We start from the raw sequence: 23,613 nt of genomic DNA on the forward strand, positions 1-23,613 counted from the left end.
ATATTTGAGACATAATGAAGACACAAGCTCATTTATGCTTCATGTCATATGCACACTAACAATAATGTTATACAACAGTTTTAGTGCACCTGTGTTGTGACCACAAGTGGCTGCAAAGGTAATGAACAGGGCTTTCTAACTGGAACATTATGTTAGCACCCAGAGCCTTGTGCATGGTAGTTAAGTGCTCTGGTATGAGCTACATCCCAAGCCCAGTATGCCGAATTTTGTTTTTCATAAAGAATGTTCAACTTAGGGCTCAAATGTGCAAGTTGTGTAAACTTGACCGCAAGAGTTTGATACCTGTAACACACTTAAAAGTACAATAGAGAATTGGCTCCACAAAATTATCCTTTGACCACTACAAGCTCAAATAAAAAAAAAAATTAAACTGAAAAAATAAATCAACTGTGTGTTTTGTCCTGCAGTGTGCTGAATGTGGGAATATGACAGGCACAGAAGGCATGAGCTCATGGAGCCAGTCACCTTATGCCTGCTTGTCACTCTGCAGAGATGGCCTGTTTGAAGCTCAGCACTAAGGCACTCTCCACAGTGCTCTCACTACGTTTTCAGATCCTGGGGTCAATAGTATGCAAAGCCCTTTAGAACAGCAAAGATCTATAGAGCAAAGTGTCACACTCACTGGTGTGAGGTACATTGAGGCTGTCAGGTAGGTACTTACTGTACATTTGTGAGGTTTCTCTCCTGTGTGTCTTCTCATATGCACTACCAACATGTACTGGGCTTTGAATGGTTTCTGCTCTCTTGAACAATCAAGCCAGCGGCACACAAACTCTTTCTTTTCTCCATGAATGTGATCATTATTGATATGCTGGGGTTGAGGAAGCGAGAAATCAAATTAAAATATGTTAGCCATTTCTCAAGGAAACAAAAGGAAGTGAAAAAATGCTCAAACTTTAAGCCTTGAAGATTACACAAATAACTTTACTACATTACAGATTTAAAAAAAAAAATTCTAGTTTTTTTTTAGAAAATTCTAAAATTTAAAAATTTAAAAACTTTAAAAAATTTTTTTTTAGAAATTCATACATTTCTAAGTACATTTGCTGTTGCTAACTGACTGTGAAGCCAGCATGGGAAACACGATTGGGAACAGGTTAAGTCTTCTATAAAGAACATGTTAGGCCTGCTGCTCTGTGCCTCTGCTTTCTACTGATTTTTAGCATAGGACCACAAGTGTTCTCTCAGTCTCGTGTGTGTGTGTGTGTGTGTGTGTGTGTGTGTGTGTGTGTGTGATATGGGGGGTTGGACAGAACACACATGCACCCATGATTCCCTAACAAAGCTCAAGAAACTGCAACTTTGGTTCAGATTTAGCACAGTATCTTCTTGAATAAGAATCCCAGAGAACTGGGTGCTACAAAAGAGAATTTGTCATCATTTCCATCAAGCTTTAGAATTCTATTAATAGGTTAAAATTTTACTCATATTATTTTTTGTGCATTACTGCTTTGCTTGCACATATTTGTGCCTACTATGTGGGTACCTGCTGTCTTGTGAAGGTCATAGAGGGAAATCTGGTTGCTAGGACTTGTTATGGATTGTTGTGAGCTGCCATGGTTGCTGGGAACCAAAGAATCTGGGTCTTCTGCTTGACAACAAGTCTCTTAACCACTAATCCAGTGGTTTTTAATCATCCTGATGCTGTGATTTGTTAATACAATTCCTCACGCTGTAGTGACTCCAACCATAAAATTATTTTTGTTGTTACTTAAGTGTAATATTGATACTGTTATGAATAATAATGGAAATATCTGTGTTTTCCTTTAGACTTAGACAACACCTGTGAAAGGGTCATTTAGCCTGGAAAGGGTCGTGACATATAGGTTGAGAAACACTGCAGTAAGTCATCTCTTCACACTCAGGCAATTTTTTTTTTTTTGAAATAAAAAATGAAGGTAGATTTCCTCAAATCCCTCATCAATTCAAGGTTTTGGGGTTAGTTACATTTACATCTTTAGAAGGATACGTGAAGTGCCTTCCATGAGGACACATGAAAATTCTATAGTAATACCTGAGGAAGAGCAAAGGAGCTATCCAGATAAAACAACAGTGGACATGCCTTTATTGTACAAGTCTGTAATGCCAATATTGAGAGGCTGAGTAGGGAACAGTACCAACTGAAAACTAGACTGGACTTCTCATTGAGCCTTTTTCTCAAAACACCAAAGCCGACTGAGTGCATCTTCAGTAACTTTAGTCTACTAGACTATCAGGGAAAATTTTATCCTGGTGTTTTTTTTTTTTAAATTCTCTGGCCAAGTTATGCTTTATTTTCTTTATTTTAAGGCTACCAGGTACACTTTTTCAAATATGCAGATATGTATATCTTAAAAGTTCTCCAGTAATTAAAATGTTCTTGAGTTCTGTTGCAGTACTTTGATATGTGCCTCTGAACACTCTAGCTTAGAGACCTAGTGGGAATTTTTTTGCTACCAGAATAGGCTCTCTTGATTATTCTTCTAGGTGGCTGATTGCCTGAGGATAAAAATTGTGCATGAAAAAAAAATAGTTTTATGTATTGTTTCTAGAAGTTAAGGATGCATACGACAGAGAAAAAAAAGTCATTACTCTCCTCTCTTTGAAGAGCAATCAGAATGCCTGACGAACTGCAAACACTGAGCAGTGTGTGACAGCACACACACAGAGACAATCTTATCATGTGGGACTACATGCAACAGACCACAGTGGCAGCAGAATTGGTCTCCTCCTGAACTTCCTATCATAAGCCAGATGTCCTAGGAAGCAGTGTCTTAGACATTACAATTGTGCACATAATTCACAAAGAGAACAGATGTGCACCAAGGGGAATTCAGTGCTGCTGTGCATAGTCTGAGTCAATCACCTTGCCTGCACATTGCCCACGATGGTCCCAAATGTGACCCAAAAGACTTTTGAAAGTCTGCATATACAACTTTCTCTGAGAGAAAAATAGTTGAGTACATAGAACCACCCCATAAAGTTGCTATTGTTTCAGTTTTTCCATTATTGGAAATTAACAAATTGGCCCTTGTCCTAAAATACCTGAAAAGAAGACGGGGAACAAAGGAGGAAAGAGGAAAAATGGAGAGAGGAGGATGAAATACAGAGAAAGAAAAAGGATTAAAATGGGAAAACACAATTCACTCATTCACAGATTGTGTCCTGAGGCTTAGCAATAGTATCTGCTGAGTCCATCTGATCTACCAAGCAATGGAAATATTGCCAGCAAAAGACACCCCGAACATTTATTTATCTTAATACAACTTTGCTTTACGTGGTATTTAATGTATAGCATTTTGTTCCTATAAAATTTTTCTCAAGAATTCACAAAAGCTTTTAAAGATATCTAGGCATGGCCCACTCTTTCCCTGGGGGAGGCAAAGGGATACAATGATGATAATGGTTCTCTCTTTCTTGCCTTCAGGATGGTGTGTGGTAAGCCTTTTGCACTAGGCCCAGCAACGGGGAGTGAGGCAGACATAATTTCTGCCCTAAGGAAATTACAGTCTCCTTGAGGAAAACAGATAATAACTTAAATTGCTGCATAATTACAGTTGTGATAAGCATTATGAAGGGAAATAATGGGTTTCATAAAAGCATGTAACAGGGGTCCAAGATCAGTGTGGTACATCAGGAATCAGGGGTCAGTTCAAATGAAACCACACTGAAAGCAGAACCTGAAAGCTGAACGAAACCACACCAGGTGTGAGGTCAGGCTGAGAGTGGAGAAAATGGGAGACTATGGCAGATACACGACGCGGAAGCAGTCACTGAAAGTCAGATCTTGGTGCCTTTGAGGATGGTGGTGATGCCCACAGACAGCAAGAAAGAACTCGCCAGGTAGACCTGGCAGGCTACAGGCAGTGTTGCTCCTTGGCATGGTGAGCAGGCACGAACTCTCCGTGAGTTAAAGAGACACTGTTCAGATGGTCAGGCACAGGCTATCAGACCAATGCTCACAAAAAGCAAGGGACTTCAGATCTCCAGCAATAAGTCTGTGGGACTAAACCCAAACAACATAGGTCTTGAGCACATACCCCATGGAGGACATTGGGGTGAAGTAACTGGAGCTACTCAGGGAGCCACCTGAGCAGCAGAAGAAGGGGTCAACAGTGGGTGAAGTATAATAAAAACTCATTTTCCTCTGTCCTGTTGACACATCTGAAGAGTTAAACATGAGAGGTCTCCAGAGGTACCCTGGCTCCTTGTACTTTCATATGAACTGGAAGAGGAAGGATAAGAGCTGTCCAGGTTCCCTGACAGTCCCTGCCTGTGGCAGGGTGGGGAAAGCTCTGAACTGTGTCTGAGTTGAATACTCCAGGTATTGAAAGTGGCCAGGAAGAACCTGCATATAATAGTGTCGCCTCTAAGCAGGGAGAACCAACAGCAAGCACAGGAGTACAGTAGCAGGAAACATCAACTGCATTCATGTTTCATCAGAGGGGCGTGGCAAACTGAGCAGCAGGCAGCCCCAGTGTTGTCATGTCTACATGACGAAGAGCAAGAAAGACTGGTGTTGAATAACTAAAACTCCATATTCTGCAAGACTAGATTACAGAGTAGACTGCAGTCTTAGTATGTTTTATAATTTTCCCGAAACTGCTCTTAAATTCAAAGAGATTACACGCTCACATCGGTGCGAGCACGTGCGTGCATGCAAAATTATCTTTCTTTCGGTAAAGGAACTTCAATGATCTAAAGGGGAAGTGAACAGTGCCTCCCAGATGCTGTAGTCAGCTACCATAAAAAAAAAAATACAGAGGTACCTATTTGATTATGTAAGACATTCTTACATGTTTAACATGTAAGAGATTGTTTTTAAAATCGAGGAATTCCTTACACAGTAAGATTCTAAGAAATCATAGAATCATGTGGTTGAAAGTTTTAAATAGTTACTTGCCTTTAAAAATAACTGTTTGGTCTCTGTGCCTATAGGTTAGTTGAGTACTCAGAAGGATAAAACGGCACTGATTGCCTCAGCAGTAAACTGAGGACCTCATATCTTGGGCAGGCCCATTTGCCAACTTTGGGCCTTAGTTATCTTACTTTCAAAATCATAGTGACAACCATATTAAACACACACACACATACACACACACACACACACACATGGTTAGCAAGCTTTTACTTATAAAACCAGACTCTGCTGTCAAAGCAAAGCATCCCTGTCCCCTGCTGTAGATCTAGTGTCAATGAGAAAATAAGCTATATACTTATGCATGTCAGAAATTCTCACAGGCCAAAAGATATTTCTTAACATTTTATTTTCAGTTATTTAAAGGCATAAAAATGATCCTTAGCTGATGGGCTCAGCTCAAGGATTACACACACACACACACACACACACACACACACACACACACCACAAAACCCCCAAAACCAGGATCTGACTTATAGGCCCATCATTGTCTTGCCCCTAGCTAAAATGATTCCAGGGCTTGCTTCTTCTACTATCCTTTGTCAGGTTATTTCTCAAACATGAAAATGTACAAGTAGAGGGAGGTGGGTTTTCATGCTCTTTAGCATCTAGAAAGGAATATAACCCAGGTTGCTAGGGGAAAAAGGTCTCCAATCAAGAGAGGGGGTTCAACCACATTTTTCTGTATGTACCATTCTACATATAGGTCAAAAGTGTACTCATTTTTCTAACTAAAATCCAAGGTCACTGAGAGTAACATACAATGAATAGACAATTGATACTGAACAAACAGACTGATTTCTAAATGAAGCTGGCCTAAAATTGAATGGCTGTGAGTTTATTTGTGGTTTTCACTGAAAATTTGACTTCCTAACAGTGACAATGTTAATCAAATATATAAATAATTTAATTGAAGGAAAAATAATGCATGATTAAATTCCAAACTAATCCAACACTATGACATGCAATTTGCCAGAGGCCCAAGAACCAGAAAGAGATAGATGGTAAAAATTACAATGCTGTATGAGTGAGACACTCTAAATGCTCTCTGTTTGAATAAACAGGGGACACTGCAATCAGCACATTTCCAACAAGGATAAGTCCAAGGACTGGACTTCCAGTTGGAATTGCATCTGGCTTAGGATATGATAATCGATGACATTACCATAACAGGCATAATGGCAAAACTAAGATTGGATATTCACCAACTGTGATCAAGCCTTTAGCAGAATGAGCCAAGGGCCATAATTCCATCTTTGCTACGCACTCTGGTCTATGAGAGTCTAGAGAAAGGCAGGAGAACTCAATAGCCTGCCTGCCAATGCAATGGGGAAAGTGGAAGGCACCTCTTTATTTCAAGGGATTCTCTTTGGGAAGCTCTGGCCCAATTGTGAACCAAGGAGACTTGGAGAGGGGCAGAAGAGAGACCTGAAGGGAAAGGAGAAGGAAGCTTTTCTTTTCACTAGCAGCAGTAGAATGGAAGCCTACAATGGACTTCACTGAGCTAATCACCATCCTTTCTTCTTGCTTCATTATGTGAGTGAGTTCAGAGCAGGCAGTTTTCCTAACCTTCAGCTGAAACAAACATGTGGCCCAGATGCAGTGGACGCTCACACAGCCTTACATAAAGCTGCTATTCAATCAGTTGGTAAAGCTTAGAGGTACGTCCTGCTTTTGTTCTGCAGCCCCCTTCCTTCGGCCAGATTCAATTTCCACTTGGAAAGCACAGCTCTCTAGATAAGTAGGCTCAGTTCTTAGGAACTCCCTCAGAGGAGAAGTTCAGCACTCTTCAGAGGCCGGCAAAAAATCACTCATCCCACCTACTGCCCAAGGTGACTCACAGATCAGTAGACAAACACTGGCTGCCTCCCAAGCCTGTTTTTTCTAGTCAGCAGGATCCAGATAGCAAGGAGCAATTCCTCCCAAGGTTGTCATGAAAAGTCCCTGTTAAGCATACACAAAAGCAGCAACAATGGGACACACAGACTTTGAACCCTTCAAATAGGAGCCAGTACCACTCTGTCTTTTCACTTATTTACTCTGCTGGCTTTCCTGTCTCCACCTGTTTCCAAAATAACACAGCATTTCCACCAAGTTCAAAGACTCTCATATGTGTTGTCAGCTCTTTCATAGTACAACATATATGTGGAAGGAAAAAAAAAAAAAAACAACAGTTCTTAGAATACTGCCAAGTGTATGCGATACTCTCTCTCTCTCTCTCTCTCTCTCTCTCTCTCTCTCTCTCTCTCTCTCTCACACACACACACACACACACACACTGTATTATAGATGTGATAGAAAAGGTACTACACAGTAGTGTTTCATGTGTAAATACCTAAGAAGGTGGTGGTAAGCCACCGGCCTAGAGCTCTGAGACTCCATTCTCTTGCTGTGGCTGTGATCTCTCCCTCCCCCCCCCCCCAGTTTTACCTACTGTACATGCTTTGGCTATGTTGATTTAGGTTCTCAGAGACATTTGTGAAAAGGAGGGAAGGACAAAGTGATTTAGACTTTATTAAAGTTTAATTTATAATAAAGCAGATTTGGGAGAGGGATAGAAATGATTTACCTAAAAGAAAACTAAATTCCCCAAGAATTCCTCCCACTTTCCATCTGAGCTGGGCTGACATCTTCTCATGGGTATTACTTGATAAGCAGTATTTCTGAAAAGTTCCACGACTGTCATGTCCTGGATTATGTTAGGGACATATTGTGATTGGATTCCTTAAAGCATTAGGAAGCAGAAATAGAAAAACGGTGCAAATCACAAACTATCAGGGCAGAAATAGGCCTTATATATCAATATGCACTTTAATTTCAGATAAACAAAATAATTTAAATTGTTTTTGTGGCATCTGTCAATCTTTCAATCAGATTATTTAAAAAGCTATAGCTTGCTGTGGGAGGGGCCTTCTCCAACGACTTCACAGCAAGACTGCTGAAGTTCTAGCTGGTTAACAACATTCCTCACTCATCTGTAGCTGTCTGACACACTATAAACACAAACAGGAAAACAGCAAAAACTTAGAAAAAGCACTTCAAAAACTAAAAATAATTTCCAATTTCTGGTCTATGAACATGAAGCATTACAGTGAGACTGAGAAACCGGTGCTTGTTGGTTTAAAATGAATAAACAAATCCCCACTGACAGGCGTCTGACACAATTAAGCCACACAATTGTTTCTTTTATGGGTAAAAAAGGAAATTTCTTTAACAAGGCAAACATTATGAATGAGGGGTTCTGCATTCATTTCTATGAATGGAATCCCACCCCATGCCCTGCAAACCAACATTGAGGTAGGATGGGCACAGGTTCCATGGAAGCAAAAAAACCATTATCATTCACAGGTAAAAATAAATTTAGACAAAGAAAAGTAAGATCTGGAGACCCACTGTGTGAATGAAGCCATGGTACAAACTGTGCGTGGTAATTCCATAACCTCCAGGCTAAGTAAATCTATGCAGAGAGGAAGTAGGTGGTTACTTGTGGGAGGGATACATGGAGAAAACAGGGAAATGATAACTGAGGGCTATGGTATGATAAAATGCATTCAATATACTAAATTGCTATATACTTTAAATGGGTGACTTATACAGTATGTGAATTATATCTCAATAAAGATATCAACCACTTATACACAAAGGGAAAAAAAATCACTAAAACCTATTCTGTAATGGAATCTGAGGATGATGTGGGGAAATAGAAAAAGTAAAAAAAGAAAGAGAAGGAGTGGGTGGTATATAACCTCATTGGGGGGGGGGGGGGGCTTCTCTTCCTTAGAGACAGAGATGGGATCTTACAAGCAACCTTCCATATAAGCTCAAGGCTCCATGTATAAACTTCCACCCCTCCCCTGTAACCCCTCCCCAGCAGGCTGGGTTGACAGGAAACATTATGAAGACAGTACTTCCTAGAAAATTTCATAAAGTACTCAAAGTGAACAATCTGAGAACTGCATGGGAATCATGCTACTGAATTAATTAATTAATTATTTTTATTTCCCGTCTTTACTTACTGTGTTTCAGTTTGTAAAAGTGAGTGGGAAAAATGGAAGGAAGAATTTAAACTTGAGCTGTTAACAAAACCACATCAGAAACATCACAAAGTAACATCAGCTCCAGGCCAGGAAGGGAATGCGAAATAACGAACAATCAGGAAAACCCGACTCCCTCTACGCCACACATCACAGAAGCCCTGGGAGTTTTGAGGCCCTACATGTACCTACTTAATACCCTAGTCTTTTACTTTGCTATCGCAAAGATGACAAGACCCCAAACTCTTAAAGCAAAAGTGGTATTGGCTTAACTACCCAAAACAAAGACAGACAGGGCTAAGCTTGAAAGGATTGATTAGGATTCTTGAATTCTACCGATAAGATGGAAAAGAACACTATACCCAGAGGAAGAAGATAGTATTAATTGTGTCATCATGGAAATGATAAATAATTTAGAAAATCCGTTTTCTAAAAGGCTCATCTATTTCGTTTGCAGTGAACAAACCCAGCAGGCACATGGTTTCCATCCTGTTCTACAGTGTATTATAGGTGCAGGAAAGGCTGCCTCTCTGCTTCCCAGCTCCTTCTCAGCTCAGCTTCATGAGACTGAAAATGGCCAACAAAACAGCCATAAAATCCGGCCTCTCCCAGAGACTGAAATAATTTATCATGTACTTTTGTGGATTATGCCCAGAAATCCAGCATGTCTATGAAACATTATGAAAACTGGACACTGTGGGTATACCAAGATGGAATTTTCAGAAGCATGACAACGTCCCAGAGTACTAAAATCATTCCACATTATGTGGCTTTCTTCAGCAACAGGGAGGGTGACTGGATTTTCTTTATATATGGCTTCTGCACAGATTCATCTAGTGAAAGAATTCTTATTTTATTTTACAATTTGAAAAGTTGGAAAGTTACAAAATATTTGTAATAGCACTTATTGAATTTGTAATTTTAAAGTGACTCTTCCTCACTAGCTCTAAAAATGGAGAAAATTCATGTTATGCCTCCTCCTTGATTACAAAAACAAAAACAGATTATTTCTTTGTGAAATGCAAGATCTAGGATTCTCACTGTCTAACTGTAACAGAATATTAACTTTTAATTACTTCATGATCTCAGGAATCCACATGGAGCTGGGAACACAGGCACTGCCCCTTGTAAGAGGGATAGCACAGAGTATGATTATGAGAAAAACAACAATTTAAACATGAATGGAAAAAAATGAGATCCAGCTTTTAATGGGCAGATGCTTTCTTCACTGTGTCATAAAACCAGGCACCCTCAGTATTGAATTCTGATTCTGAGTGTCATAACCAGCAGCCCTTGTGCTGTCATGCCAAATCAAGTGTTTGATATCAGAGTCTGATCATGAAAGCATTCGTTCAAAATGCAATAGGCCCAAAAACATTTTGGTTTCAAATAGACTTGGACAATTTTCATCTAATAGTTTAGGAAAAGTCAAGAATTTTTCCCTTTTAGGGGGTAGTGTAAATGCTCGAGAGAAGTGGAAGAAATAGAGAGGGATGAAGAGAGGGAGGGAAGGCAGAAAAGAGAGGAAAAGAGAGAAGAGGGAGACAAGAGTGAGTGCCTCTGCAGGGGTCTGGAAACCAACACTGGTCTAATTTTTTATAGCTTTGAAAGAGGGTCTTCCTTGGGTAGGGCTGGCTGGCCAGCAAGTACCTGGTGTCCACTGTCCATGCCAATTCTGCAGCTATGGGCATATGCAACAATAATTGGATTTTCAAATGGGTACTACACATTCAAACTCAGCAAGTACTCGTAAACACTGAGCTATATCCCTGGACAGTACTCTGCCAATTGCATTGCCCAAACAGAGTCTTACATGACAAATTGCTGGGACAACATTCATCAGCTAATAAGAGATTAAACAAGTGTGTGTATGTGTACGTGTACAGGAGGATGGAAGTGACTGCTGACAGAAACACAGATAAGTCTCATAAATGGTAGGAAAGAAGGGAGGAGACATGAAATCAGGGAAGTCTATTTGAAAGCTGCCCATCTTTCCCACTGGGTTGACTCAGTTTTCCACTACTAACTCCAGGTTTATTTGAGGTGTGACAGTTGTATGTTAAGTACCGGGGTGGCATGATGAAATAAGACATGCGTATTGCATCTCAGAGACTGGCTACTGAGACTCAGGCAGGAATACTGGTCTAATTTTTTATAGCTTTGAAAGAGGGTCTTCCTTGGGTAGGGCTGGCTGGCCAGCAAGTACCTGGTGTCCACTGTCCATGCCAATTCTGCAGCTATGGGCATATGCAACAATAATTGGATTTTCAAATGGGTACTACACATTCAAACTCAGCAAGTACTCGTAAACACTGAGCTATATCCCTGGACAGTACTCTGCCAATTGCATTGCCCAAACAGAGTCTTACATGACAAATTGCTGGGACATTCATCAGCTAATAAGAGATATGTCTTTGCTAAGAACTACAGGCTTCTTCCCTCTTTCCTATCTTCCTCTTTAACATCTTCATCCCTAGAGAAATGAGTATGCTCACTGAGCGGGGTTATTCAGGCTCATATTGTTAAATCAAGATGTTGGGGAGTCTGTGGGACACTGTACCACACATGCTTTCCACCCTATAGAGATATTACTCTTAGCAATTTTTCAGTCATCTTCTTCACTAGCCACCCTCAGAAGCAGTGCTTCTCCTGAATAGTTCAATCTGTTTGTGCTGTTATATACAGGTAGACTTCTAACATTCCTTAAGTATAAGTGCCATCTTCATTTCATAATTAGACTGTAATTTTCTATACCATTCTCATAGAAGTTTACAGAAAGAATGCAAGTTTAGTCATCAGTCTATATGTACAAACTGTGCTGTGGATAATAAAAGAGAGTGAGCATTTTTGTCTGAGAAGATGATACTCAAAGTGTGTAGGAACAAAGGAAATAAAGTGGGAAATGTGCTAAAGCCAACAATCAACCAACAAACCATGAGGGAAGAAATGAAGGCTACATAACTGAGCTGGACCCAGAGCCAACAGAGAAGCACATCACAGACCAGTGGTTCTCAGCCTTCCTAACACTGCGACCCTTTAATGCAGTTCCTGGTCTTCCGGTGACTCCCAACCATGAAATCATTTTGTTGCTACTTCATAACTGTTAATTTTGCTAACGCTGTGAATCATAATGTAAACATCTGATGTTCAGGAAATCTGGTATGTGATCCCCAAAGGGATTAAAACTCACAGGTTTCGAGCCACCTTCACAGAAGAAAACATCAGAGACAGAGGCTCAAGGTTACCAAGAGTATACTGCAAAGTGATGTCAAGTACACTGCCTGTGAGTGTGCACTTGTTAGTGTGCACCTAGTGTGTCTGTGTATGCTACTGAGGTAGTATAGGGGAAGTGACGAGTACTCTAGTAGGACACTCAGGTCCCAGGTAAACCAATATTTTAAAAAAAGATTTAATTTCATTTATGTGCATGTCTGTCTCTGTGTGCATGTCATGCATGAGGGCCAGAAGAGAGCATTAGATCCCCTAGATCTGAAATTACATGTATATGTGAGCTGCCTGGTATATGTCTCGGGAACTCAAACTCAGCTCCTCTTCAGGAACAGCATGGACTGTCTTAATTGTTGAGCCACCTCTTCAGCTGCAGCAACCAAGACTGTAATCAAGGCTGCTATAAGTTGTACTTTTTTAAAAGGTTACCTCCAACAGTGTCACCGAGGAGCTGAGGAATGTCATGGCAATATATTCGCTCAGAGAACTGCCCTCTCACATTTGCTAATGGAGAGACAGCACTAGACTTGAGAGGCACTAGAATAACTTGAGTACGTAGGTATAAAGGTACTATAATTTCTAACTTTGAAACTTCTGAGACTGAGACAATATCAGCATTGGAGAGTCATCAGACCTAAAGAACACTGCTTCGTCTGTGGTGTAACATAGTGCAAAGCCCTCAGGGCATTTCTGTAGAGAAGACAATCCTATGAATCTGGCAGAAATGCAGTTTGTTTAGTGTGCATAAAGTCCTGACTTGATCTCCAGCAACACCTCCACATGCTGTCAAAGACTAGCCAAAGACTGAAATCTGCTCTCCAACCTCTTGTTATCTTCCATTACCCCTTTAAAGGACTTACAAAGAATTTTAAATACTTCCTAAAACAAAATTTGAAAATTCTTATTCTATGCCTACTGTCCCTGGGAATTAAAGGGACAGCAATTGGAAACTACCACAGTGGATACAAAAACAGAAAATGAATAAAGGAGGTGAAGGTGAGGCTGGGACATTGGTGCAAACCTGGGGTCCCAACACTCAGGAAGCAAAGATAAAAGAGAGCTGGAAATCCCATCCCAATAAGGTCTACAAAAGCTCCAAGCCAATCATGGATACAGAGCGAGACACTGCCTGGTCCAAAGAGGAAATGGACCGCACTTCATGTTACAGATTTAAGGAAAGGCATTAGCTGTCCTATGACTCTCTCTTTTGGAAGGCACTAAGGAAATGTAGACAAATATTCATGCCCCTCTATTTTTATGTCACTCATTTGATTGTCTCTGTTTTTCCCAAGAGGACTGCAAAATACAGCCTGCTGTTGCAGCAGTCTACAGAGCTGGAACAGCAAGATGAATGTGTAAGGGAAGATCACACATACTACGCGCTGCACTTGAATGAGAAAAAGGAGAGTCGGTGTGGTTAACAGTGCCTCTCCAAAGGCTGGTAAGCCAAGAGTATTTGACCTCCATCACGTGCTTCAAAATTTTGATTACATTCTTACTAAGACTTCTAATATTGATTCTGGTCCTGAGTACTCCGTTGTAGTCCAATCCTACTCTGCTCTCTCTTTACTTGTAACATATTACAGCCTGATTTACTCAATGAACTTATTACTTATTACAGCTTCTGCTGGCACTAGAATGTGAATTTTGTAAAAAAAAAAAAAAAAAAAAAAAAAAAAAAGATTCTAGCCGTTTTGTTTAAATGATGCATTCCAACTGCTAATAGACTCAGGGTCACAGCTTATATACCAATAAGCCAGGATCAGCCACCTGCTCTCAGCAAACCAATTACAAGAACCAAATTAAGTAGTGAAAGGCAGAAAAAAAAAAAAAGACTTATTTCATGTGGCCACACTGGGAAGAGAGAAAAAAGTACAGTAATCCATGAGTGCACGTCAGGTCCTGACTTGAGATGGACATTTATGTAGAAGGCCAGAGTTATACAGACCTAACCAGGCTCTAGTGAATATGGTCCTAGCCACCACTGATCCATGTGTTTCTGTTTTACCTTTCAGCAAGGGTGTTTGATAACTTGAAAAACTCCTTTTCTGGTTGGCCCAGACTGTATGCTTTTTCTTCTCTCAGTGTGAGATTCCTGAGGACATTCTAATTTATTGGGGTACAGTATTTCTGTACCCCAATAACCAAAATGAAGAACAAGGGTATCTGGAACAATATTTAGTGCATAGTAAAAACTCGATAGCTATTAGCTGCAAGAATGTACTACTGGGACAAATATGGTCCCAGCTTTAACTCTACAATCTGTGTTGCCTTAGAGTTGTGTGCTTGGAGATCCAGGAGCCACAGGAAGGAAAACAGTCTCTTGTGATTGCTCTACTCCCAACAATCTGAAGGCTTCCATCAGAGACACCCTTAGACTCTTCCCATAGGAGCCACCTTCAGTATTGCCAAGTGTAGAATAAAATCCTCAGTTCAGAAAGACATAAGTAAGGTTACCTTACTTAGTTCCCATTTGTTACCAATGAAAAGAATGCTGAAAATTTTTTTTTGTCCACTATGGTAATGTTAACATGATTTGAAGTTAAGGACTTTGAAATGAAGTGGTAATCTGTACTGCTAGAATTATGCTCAGCTGGCAGCAGAGAGCAAATTATCTGATGTTTTATAGTAAGTTTGTCTTGAAATAATTTAAAAGCTTTAGATGGAGGAGAGAAAAAAAGTCTAGTTACTTGCATGAAGCTACCCTGGCATTGTCCCCTGGCTATTGCTCCAGCTCACGCTTTACTCCAAGATTTCTTCTTCATGCAGTGCTGTTAAATACAAAAGACCAAAGGGCATATTTTTCTCTTTAATTTGCTTGTGGAAATCTCATTAATGTCATGGAAATTTTGCCTCACCATAACTAAAGTGTTTGAAGAAAGAAAAATCAGGAAGTAAGGTTGGTCACATAAATTTCCATTGGAGAAATAAAAGAGTAAAGGGCTTTACATAGGAACACTGTAGCTGCAAATGGCCAAGGGTGAAACTTGGAAATTGGAAAAAAAAATAATAATGAAGGCTGTGGGCTGTGCAGAGCGGCGGTTCATCCCGAAAACTGTCAAGGCGGCCTGCCTGGAACTGGGCATTGTCAACCCTCATGTAGCAGGAGCATTCCCAAGGTTGGGTGACTACTTCATTTGCAGCCGTTTCTGTCTCTTTGTTTCATTTTATTTTGCCATTACCTCCTCAACAAGGTAAGAATTTCATTCCCATTTATTCCTAGAAATATGTTTTTAATTTGGAGAATGATCCCATAAAAACTTACTTTTACAAGCATAGTTTCATAGGAATATTTGGCTAGCAAAGCACTCGACGTTCTAAAACTTTCACTGGAGTCTTTTCTTTGACCCTTCAAGCACATGCATTCAAAATATAGAAGGCTTCCATAATGCTCTCCACATTGCATGCAAACAGAAAATTAATAAGATGTGGTTTGATATTGGTGAATTACAACATTCTCTAGGGCAGAGAACAGTAAGTGCATTCACAAAATAAACCAGATATGAGACAGCTGGACTTGGTTGCTTGAATACTTATAGGACATAACTTTTTATCCTTGTTTTAATCTAAATTAGTTACAAAATGTCATCTCCATTATTTCATTTATCACACAGCAGAAACACAATACAATCATCAAGACAATACTCTGCCATGGAAAGGCAGCAGCCTGGCCGCAGGCCCTCTATTATCTAGGCCCTTCTTCCTGGCAATGATGGATGTCCATCAGTTGTACAGGGCCATGGGAATACGGCAGCCATATCATAGTCATTCTTAACATTGTTTTTTCATCTCAGTTTCCAGGGACCTGGTATAGAAGTTACATATACAGTGCCATGCACACTAATCTTACCAATTGTGGCCTCACATGCTTCTCTAATGTCCTTCCCTGGTTGCTTCGTCTTCATTTCTTATCTCCCATTACAAGGTGAGCTTCTGGCATAGAACCCAGTCCTAAACTCTTTACCCACAGACATGATCGTGAGCGAAAAAAGTGTAGAGTCTGCTCACTTGAGCCAAAGAGTTCTCCAGAATCAGAAACTACCCTGAGTTTCTTTCACTGACTCATGGGAAAAAAAAAAAAAATATATATATATATATATATATATATATATATATATATATGCAACATGTAACTATAAAAATAAAAAGAAGCAAGGGAAAGAGATAGGTGCTTGCTATGATTTCATCATTTTACAGTAACCACAAAAGTCCATTAAGAGGAAGCCATTGCCTTCTAGCCAAAAGAATAGAATCTACCTCTGGGGAGACATGTAGGTTTTCTTTCTCCCATAAGAGTTAATCCACTTGAGCTGATCAATCACTTGGCCAAAAACCAACCGACCAGCCAAAGAAACAAATAAACAACAACAACAGCAACAACCATCTCTTAGAAAGGTGGGTTTGTACCCCACAGGAAGACTCACAGTGTCAACTAACCTAATTCCTGGGAGCTCTCAGAGACTAAGCCAATCAAAGAGCATACAGTGGCTCACCCGTGGTTCCTGGCATACATGCAGCAGAGGGCTGCCTTGTCAGGCCTCAGCAGGAAAGGATGCTCCTAATCCTGCAGAGCCTTGATGGGACAGGGGCGGGGGGGGGGGGGGGTAAATACCGAATGTGAGGAGGAATGGGGAGAGAGACTATGTGAGGGTGGATTGGGGAAGGGCAGCATTTGGGATGTAAATACACAAATAAATTACTGAATTATAACAAGGAAGGTGGGTTCGTTATGTATGCTAAAGATACAGCAGGGCACATCAGCTCTGTAATGAGATAACACACTTTCTTCTCAAACCTGCTAAAACTGACTCAGGTGTAACCTTCCCCTTTTCGTGTCTTCTGTAGTTTTCTTTTGAATGTTGGCCAGAGCCCAGGTAGTAACTTTGTCTGGTGGTCTGTGTCTCCTTACCGTTTCTCTACAGCTCTTCTCCTCACCATGTGGCTGACTTTTGCACTAGCTTAACTCAACCTGTATCAGTTTCTGAATCTTCCTCTTCTCCACCTCCTTCCTCCGAGTAGCTGCCAACATTTGCAGCTTGCCTATCCCAGGACTTTTCTTTCAGAAATTTTACTCAAGCCTCTTTTTGAATTCATTCTTACATTCTTTTATTAATGGTAGTCAACCACATGAGAGGACCTTGATTTCCCTGGTAACATATGACATCTCTGCAGGGATTCCTCCAAGTTATTTGTAAAAGTATGACTTACAGACTTCTCCTACTCATGAAAGAGTTAAATCCTCCAAGTCATATTTCATTGGTATTAAGGGGAGTGGAAATTTAAGTGTGATTATCAAGTTGAGAGAAGTGGGCTTGGGAAATCAATCATATTAGATCATTAGGTTGGAGGTCCCATGACTGTGTTCTAGTGGCCTTTTAAAAGGAGGGAGAGAAGAGATAAGGACAAAGATACATGTGCTGTCTTCTCATCATGCGACTCAGCCAATGAAACTCTTTTCTAGAGTGGAGGATGAGGTGAGTTAAACTAGCATCTGCTTAAACACAAGCCTGCTCTATATTTCATTATAAAAAACAATGTGGTTGTCTGAATAAAACTTCCCCCTATAGGTCTATAGGAAGTGATACTATTTCAAGGTGTGGCTTTGTTGAAGGAAAAGGTCGGACTTTGAGGTCTCAGAAACTCAGGCAAGGGCTGGCTGATCAGTATTTTCCTGCTCCTTGTGGCTCCAGATGTAGCACTCTCAGGTACCTCTCCAGCTCTATGTCTGCCTGCATGCCACCATGCTTCTCATCATGATGATAAAGGACTAAACCTCTGAACTGAAAGTCAGCCCCAATTAAATGTTTTCCTTTATAACAGTTGTTGTGGCCATGGAGTTTCTTCACAGCAACAGAAACCCCAATGAAGACAAACAGCAACAATAATAAAAAAAAAAAAAACTATATAAAAATATAATATTCATGTAGACAGGCAGACAAATAGACACATACACAGACATGAAGACATAGGGACACACACAGAGAAAGAGAAAGAGATGAGAGAGAGAGAGAGAGAGAGAGAGAGAGAGAGAGAGAGAGAGAGAGAGAATACACTGATTATATATTGAAGAGAGGCCAAGAAATTAGAAGTTCTTGGTTAACAGTCGTTTTGACCTTTGACCCTGTTAGTCTGGAAGGAGGCATCAAACTGAAGGAAAACAATAAATTTGCTGTTTTTAGGAAATATCTTTTAATTAGCTAGGTATCTTTAATGATATATATATATATATATATATATATATATATACACACATATATGTTTATATTAATTGTAATTTCTCTTTATTGTTTCTGAATTATCACTGTTACGGAGTTTAGTAACATCGCTGAATCTTTTCCTCCTTCTTTAAAGTTGTTGGTTATTTGTTTTCTCTTCAAGACCACAAAGAGAAAGGGCCTCCACTTGCAGGGCCAGAGCCAACTCTCCTCCCTGGGGACTCTGCGGAGCACTAGTATCTCCACCCAGCGCAAACTATATCTTTAAAATCTTCAACACAGAGAATCCCCATGGGTTAAGCAACCACTGGCTTCTATACAAAGAAAATACTGTCTTTTTTTCCAAAGAGCTTTGTGCATCAATTTAAACACAGTAAGACAGACACAATACTCTAGAGAGGAAAACCTACCTTATTACATTCCTGACTTAAGAAAAAAGATTTGCCTGTAGGACATAAAAAGGAACCAGAGGAAGAATGAAAGACAGTTTCCTAATCCTAAACATAAAATCACTTTATAATGCAGCATGACAATGCTTTAATAGCTGACATAACTGTAAGATGTATATATAATATGGTACAAGAAAAGTAAGGCGACTTGCTCTGGGGCCTTGGAGGCTCTCCTATAATATTTTACTGTAGGCCTTCTACATTTTATGCATGCTTGGGAGAGTCCTGAGAGGGAGGAAATGTGATATTATTAGCTTTATTTCTCAGTAGGACCACATCTTGTTCTGGTGTGACTGGATGCATCTGTATGTGACAAGTGTGGTAAGGGAAAAGAGGCTTCTGAAGAGTGCTTCATATGGCTCTTCTCTGAGTTCCAGTGCAAGTCCATGCAGCCATGTAGTCAATGGACAGCAGAACAATGATCTTCATTTCTTCAAACAGGAAAAGACATTGCTGGGAGAGATACTGCTGTATTCTCAGCTGTAAGCGGGGATAGATTCACCAATTTCCTTTTCTGTCTACACAAAAATATTTTCTAACAAAGGTTTCCCTATATGATGTAAGCTCATCCTAAAACACCCCCCTCTCTGTCTCTCTCCCTTTCCTTCTCCCTTTCCCTCTACTCACTCTCTGATAACAGCATCCATGGCTATAGGGCTAGAAGGTGTAAAGACCCTTGACATCTGGATAGTTCATCTGCATTTTCTCTCTTTAATATTAGATATAGAAAGAAATTTGAAACATTCTTAAAAGTAGGAGCTTTACCAACTTTATAGACGGACACTTTTACTTTTACACTTGGTTTGCCTGTAACAGGGATTTGTCAGAGTTCACTTTTATTAAAGTGAATACCATTGGTAATGTTGAAAGAAGCCAAGGATCGTTCTGGAACACACACACACAAAAATCATGTCACCACTGTTCTTTGCTTTCCTATGACTGGCAAAGTTGAAAGACATACACAGCGAAACAGAAAATCAGAAAGAATGAGTGACTAAGAGCAATCTAGCTCAACACCCTTACTGCACTACAGTTTTGCCGGCAGTGCCCTCTGCTCCATATTCTGCAAGTGTTTTGCATGTGCATAGCTTTGACCTCTTTTACAGGGAGGAATTCATGGTACTAGGGTCTGCATCTCATTACCTTGAACCCCCATGGCCTTTACTTCTTTACAGTAGGTGCCTATGAAGCTGCGTTTCCTAAAGCAGCATGAATGGAGAATGTGACTTAGTAACATCCTTCATATTTCTTTGCTAGAGCAAGGCTGACTATGAACCAGAGCTCCTAGAGGATCTCCTCCACTGACTTAAACACCATGTTTCTATAGCTGGGGTTCAAGCCAGGAAATACAAGCTCTAGACAGACAACATGTTCCATAGGCCGATGAGCACAGAGCATCGTTTCTTTAATTTAAAGATCACTTAATTGTTTTATGAGAAACAGGGATTAAGATTAAAGCTCATATGCGGTCATTAACCCGGCTCTGTCTGGCAATTCTAGACCAGTGTTTGGAAAGATCTGCATGCTCACTACACTGACTACAGCAGACGGCTGAAGTAGTCACACTAAGAGGCATTTCTTCTGAGGTAGTCACAACAGAGGTACAAATCCCTCACGTGTGTCTCAAAGGACACGATTTCCTTTACACATATTTATCAAAATAGCTCATATGTTTCTTACCTAAAAAGATTTGTAAAATCCATTCAAATGATACTTAAGGAATGCTGTAAACATCTGCTTCTCAATATGGCAGGTGTAAGTTCTGTCAAAAAAAAATTGCTAATGAAACATTATTGGGTCCTATTCCACAGCCGTGTGTTAAATAATTTTCCCTTCGTTAGTGTCTCAAAAATAAATTTCATTTTGATCTCTAATGCCTCTCATCAGATCATAAAGTATAAAATGTGTTACTCTTAGGAAAAAAGTAAAATAATGAATCATGGCATTTCAAAGGACAACTTAACTTTATTGGCCTGGATTTTGGATGGCCTTAACAAAATATTGGCATAAAAAGAGATTAAATTCAGCCAGTTAGTTTAATGCTTCAGTAATGAATACTTTTACTTCAATGAATACATTACTCAACAAACTCATCAGGCTTGGATGTCAACAGTTACAGCACTTCTCTGGTACATAAAAGAAGTGTGCAATATGAGCCAACACCTTCAATTATTTTGTTTCTCTTTGCTTACTTTTTCATGCCAACCTCCTTCATTTTCGACTTAGATATATTTTTTCACGTAGCTTTCTAGTCTCTACAGAATAGGACAAATATGTATATTTTAAAACATTTTCTACATTTATACTTAGATAATCATGAAAGATACTATTCATTCGGGTGGTGCTTCTTGTTGAAGAGAATAGACAGGCACATTGTTCCCTTTGGATTAGGTGTGATTTCATGAGGACATTATTATCATTAGATGGGGAACTATAGACAGTAAAAGTATAAAGAAAAGAAAAAGGATGACATACAGGCACAATCAGCCAGAGGTTCCAGGTAATAATCATGGCAAACTTGAAGACAGCATTAAAATAGTGACAGACACTCTAAACACCTGTGGGAAAGCCCACATCCAGGGAGGCTACAATGCTAGCAGGAGACACTGACTAAAGCCCTTTCCACCTGGTAACCCACAGGGTAGAAGTAAGCCTCCACTGGCAGGAGCTTCCCTGGTAAATCTGTGATCTACAGTCTCAGACATGGGACCCACGCTCTCAGCAAGCCAGAAGCAACTGCCAGAGAACTATAAACTGTAACAAGGCCAACAGAATGCTGCTACAACAAGAAAATGGAACTTTGAGATAGATCTGCATAGGATTTATCAAGCAGAAAACCTAACTTTTAGGCAGGCTTTAAGTGGCACATGGGATGCAGAAAAGAGGGAAAGAGCTGAACAAGGACGGGACCAACCTCCACATCTAAAACCTTAAAGGAATGGAGAAGTATCAACAGCATGGGTGATGCCATCTCTGAGGACTCACCCACAAACTGTGCCAGGATCTGTACACATGAAGGCCTATCTTTAGGAAGCAAGCACTGCCTATTGCAGAGTTGCCCAGGATAAAACAGGCTTCTAGAGACTAGGAGCCTATTCCAGAGATGCCTGAGACTGAGTCCAGCAATCAGGCCAGCCAGTTTCCACACAGTATACTTCCACCAATTTTACTTTTTGCATCTCTTTTTGTCCTTTGTTTAGTAACCAGTATCACCTGGTTGGTTCCATCTTGGCTCTGTTCATACCAAATAATCTTTCTTCCTCTTTCATCTTTCTTTGCTCACCTTCTTGTTTTCTTCTTCCAAAGAACACAGGCTGGATGGGTTTCAAGGTTCTCTGTAGCTCATCCCTGAGAGATGGGACTGTCCTATATTGTTTATATAATGGTGTTCTAGTTTCTTCACTGTTGCTATGATAAAATAGTTGAGAAAAAGAAGCTTTACGGGTGAGTTTCTTTAGCTTATAAAGTCAAGGCAGAAACTCGAAAGAGCTGGCTACATTGCATTAAGTCAAGAGCTGAGACAAAGGGATGCAGGCACACATCATCACTGTTTAGTCCACCTCTTTTACTAGTGCACCATTCAGAATCCAAACTCAGGCAATGGTGTGGCTAACTTCCAGGCTGGGTCTTCCCACACCAATTAACGTCATCAAGACAATCCTTTGGACATAGCCAAAGTTGAAGCTGGTCTATAAAGCTGCACCGAGACTCTCTTCCCAAGTGATTCTAGATTGTGTCCAGTTGAGAAAACTAATCAGACATACAGTATTTACTTTTCTCTAGCCCTTCCTTCTAGCTTCTACTGTTTCCCTTTTATTTACATTCTCTCATATACTTTCTACTAACCCAATATTAATCACCAGTCTTACTCTGCTCCCTGCCCCCTTTCATTATTTACAAAGACCCACAGTTAACTAATATATCAGTACATATAGTACCATCAATGTCCCTTCACTTTCTAAACTCACAGGTGCCTATAGTATTGTTCTCTATGGTCAAAAGAATGATTTACAGGAGCCATGCCTTTCGTTTTGAATACATGAGTTTAATCAAGTACCTAGCAAGCAAAAGTAAAAGAACAAGTATCAGTAGCAGACAGACAGTAGCACCAGACAGATAACAAAACATCATCAAATTAGAGGTTTACAAACATCCAGAAGAAACCAATTAGGGAATCAAACAGTTGTGCCAGAGATGCTGATTGAAAGTCCCGGGTAGAGTGGAGTCACATAATAGATGAACTCCCAGCTTCTTGTTCCCGCTGTCCACATTTTTATATCATGAGATAAACCATAGTAACCTCTGCATGAAATGATTTACGTCCTGGTTCTTCTCAAGGACACTGTTTTTCACTAGAGCTGATTTTGTTTTTCCTTCTTCTGTTACAAATCCAGGGGGCCAGACTGACTCAAGACATGGGTTTGAGATCCCTTGACATAATAATGCTTTGAGTCTGAGATAAAGGAAGGTATCCTAGCTCCCTGAGCCTGCTGTCAAAAGAAGTCACATAGCCCTTAACAATTTGCCAACATAACGTACATCATGGGTTTGATTGGTCTTTAGTTGATTATTTATTTTGTAATGGACTAAACACTATGTAGTTACATTATATAGTATTGTAGAATGCTTTACACTTTAGGAGTGAAGTAAAAATATCACAACATACTATACAGCTTACCTCCTCTAGAGCACTGCAAACACTTTTGATGAAAGTCCACTTAAAAAGAAAAGTCAATCAGTGACCTAACTTGAGGCAGGCAAATCTT

At 40.0% G+C, this 23,613-nt stretch overlaps 1 protein-coding gene across 1 annotated transcript in view; it reads right to left on the bottom strand.

The window, feature by feature from the left end:
• Gli3 (GLI family zinc finger 3) overlaps window positions 1–23,613 on the bottom strand; it is a 274,281-nt gene that overhangs the window by 15,697 nt on the left and 234,971 nt on the right. Inside the window, exon 11 of the mRNA XM_076939344.1 lies at window positions 683–832. Within this exon, the coding sequence (XP_076795459.1) occupies window positions 683–832 (150 nt within the window). The remainder of the gene's footprint in view (window positions 1–682; window positions 833–23,613) is intronic.

This window comes from Arvicanthis niloticus, chromosome 8 (genome assembly GCF_011762505.2).
Source record: "Arvicanthis niloticus isolate mArvNil1 chromosome 8, mArvNil1.pat.X, whole genome shotgun sequence".
In the NCBI taxonomy this organism is placed as follows: domain Eukaryota; kingdom Metazoa; phylum Chordata; class Mammalia; order Rodentia; family Muridae; genus Arvicanthis; species Arvicanthis niloticus.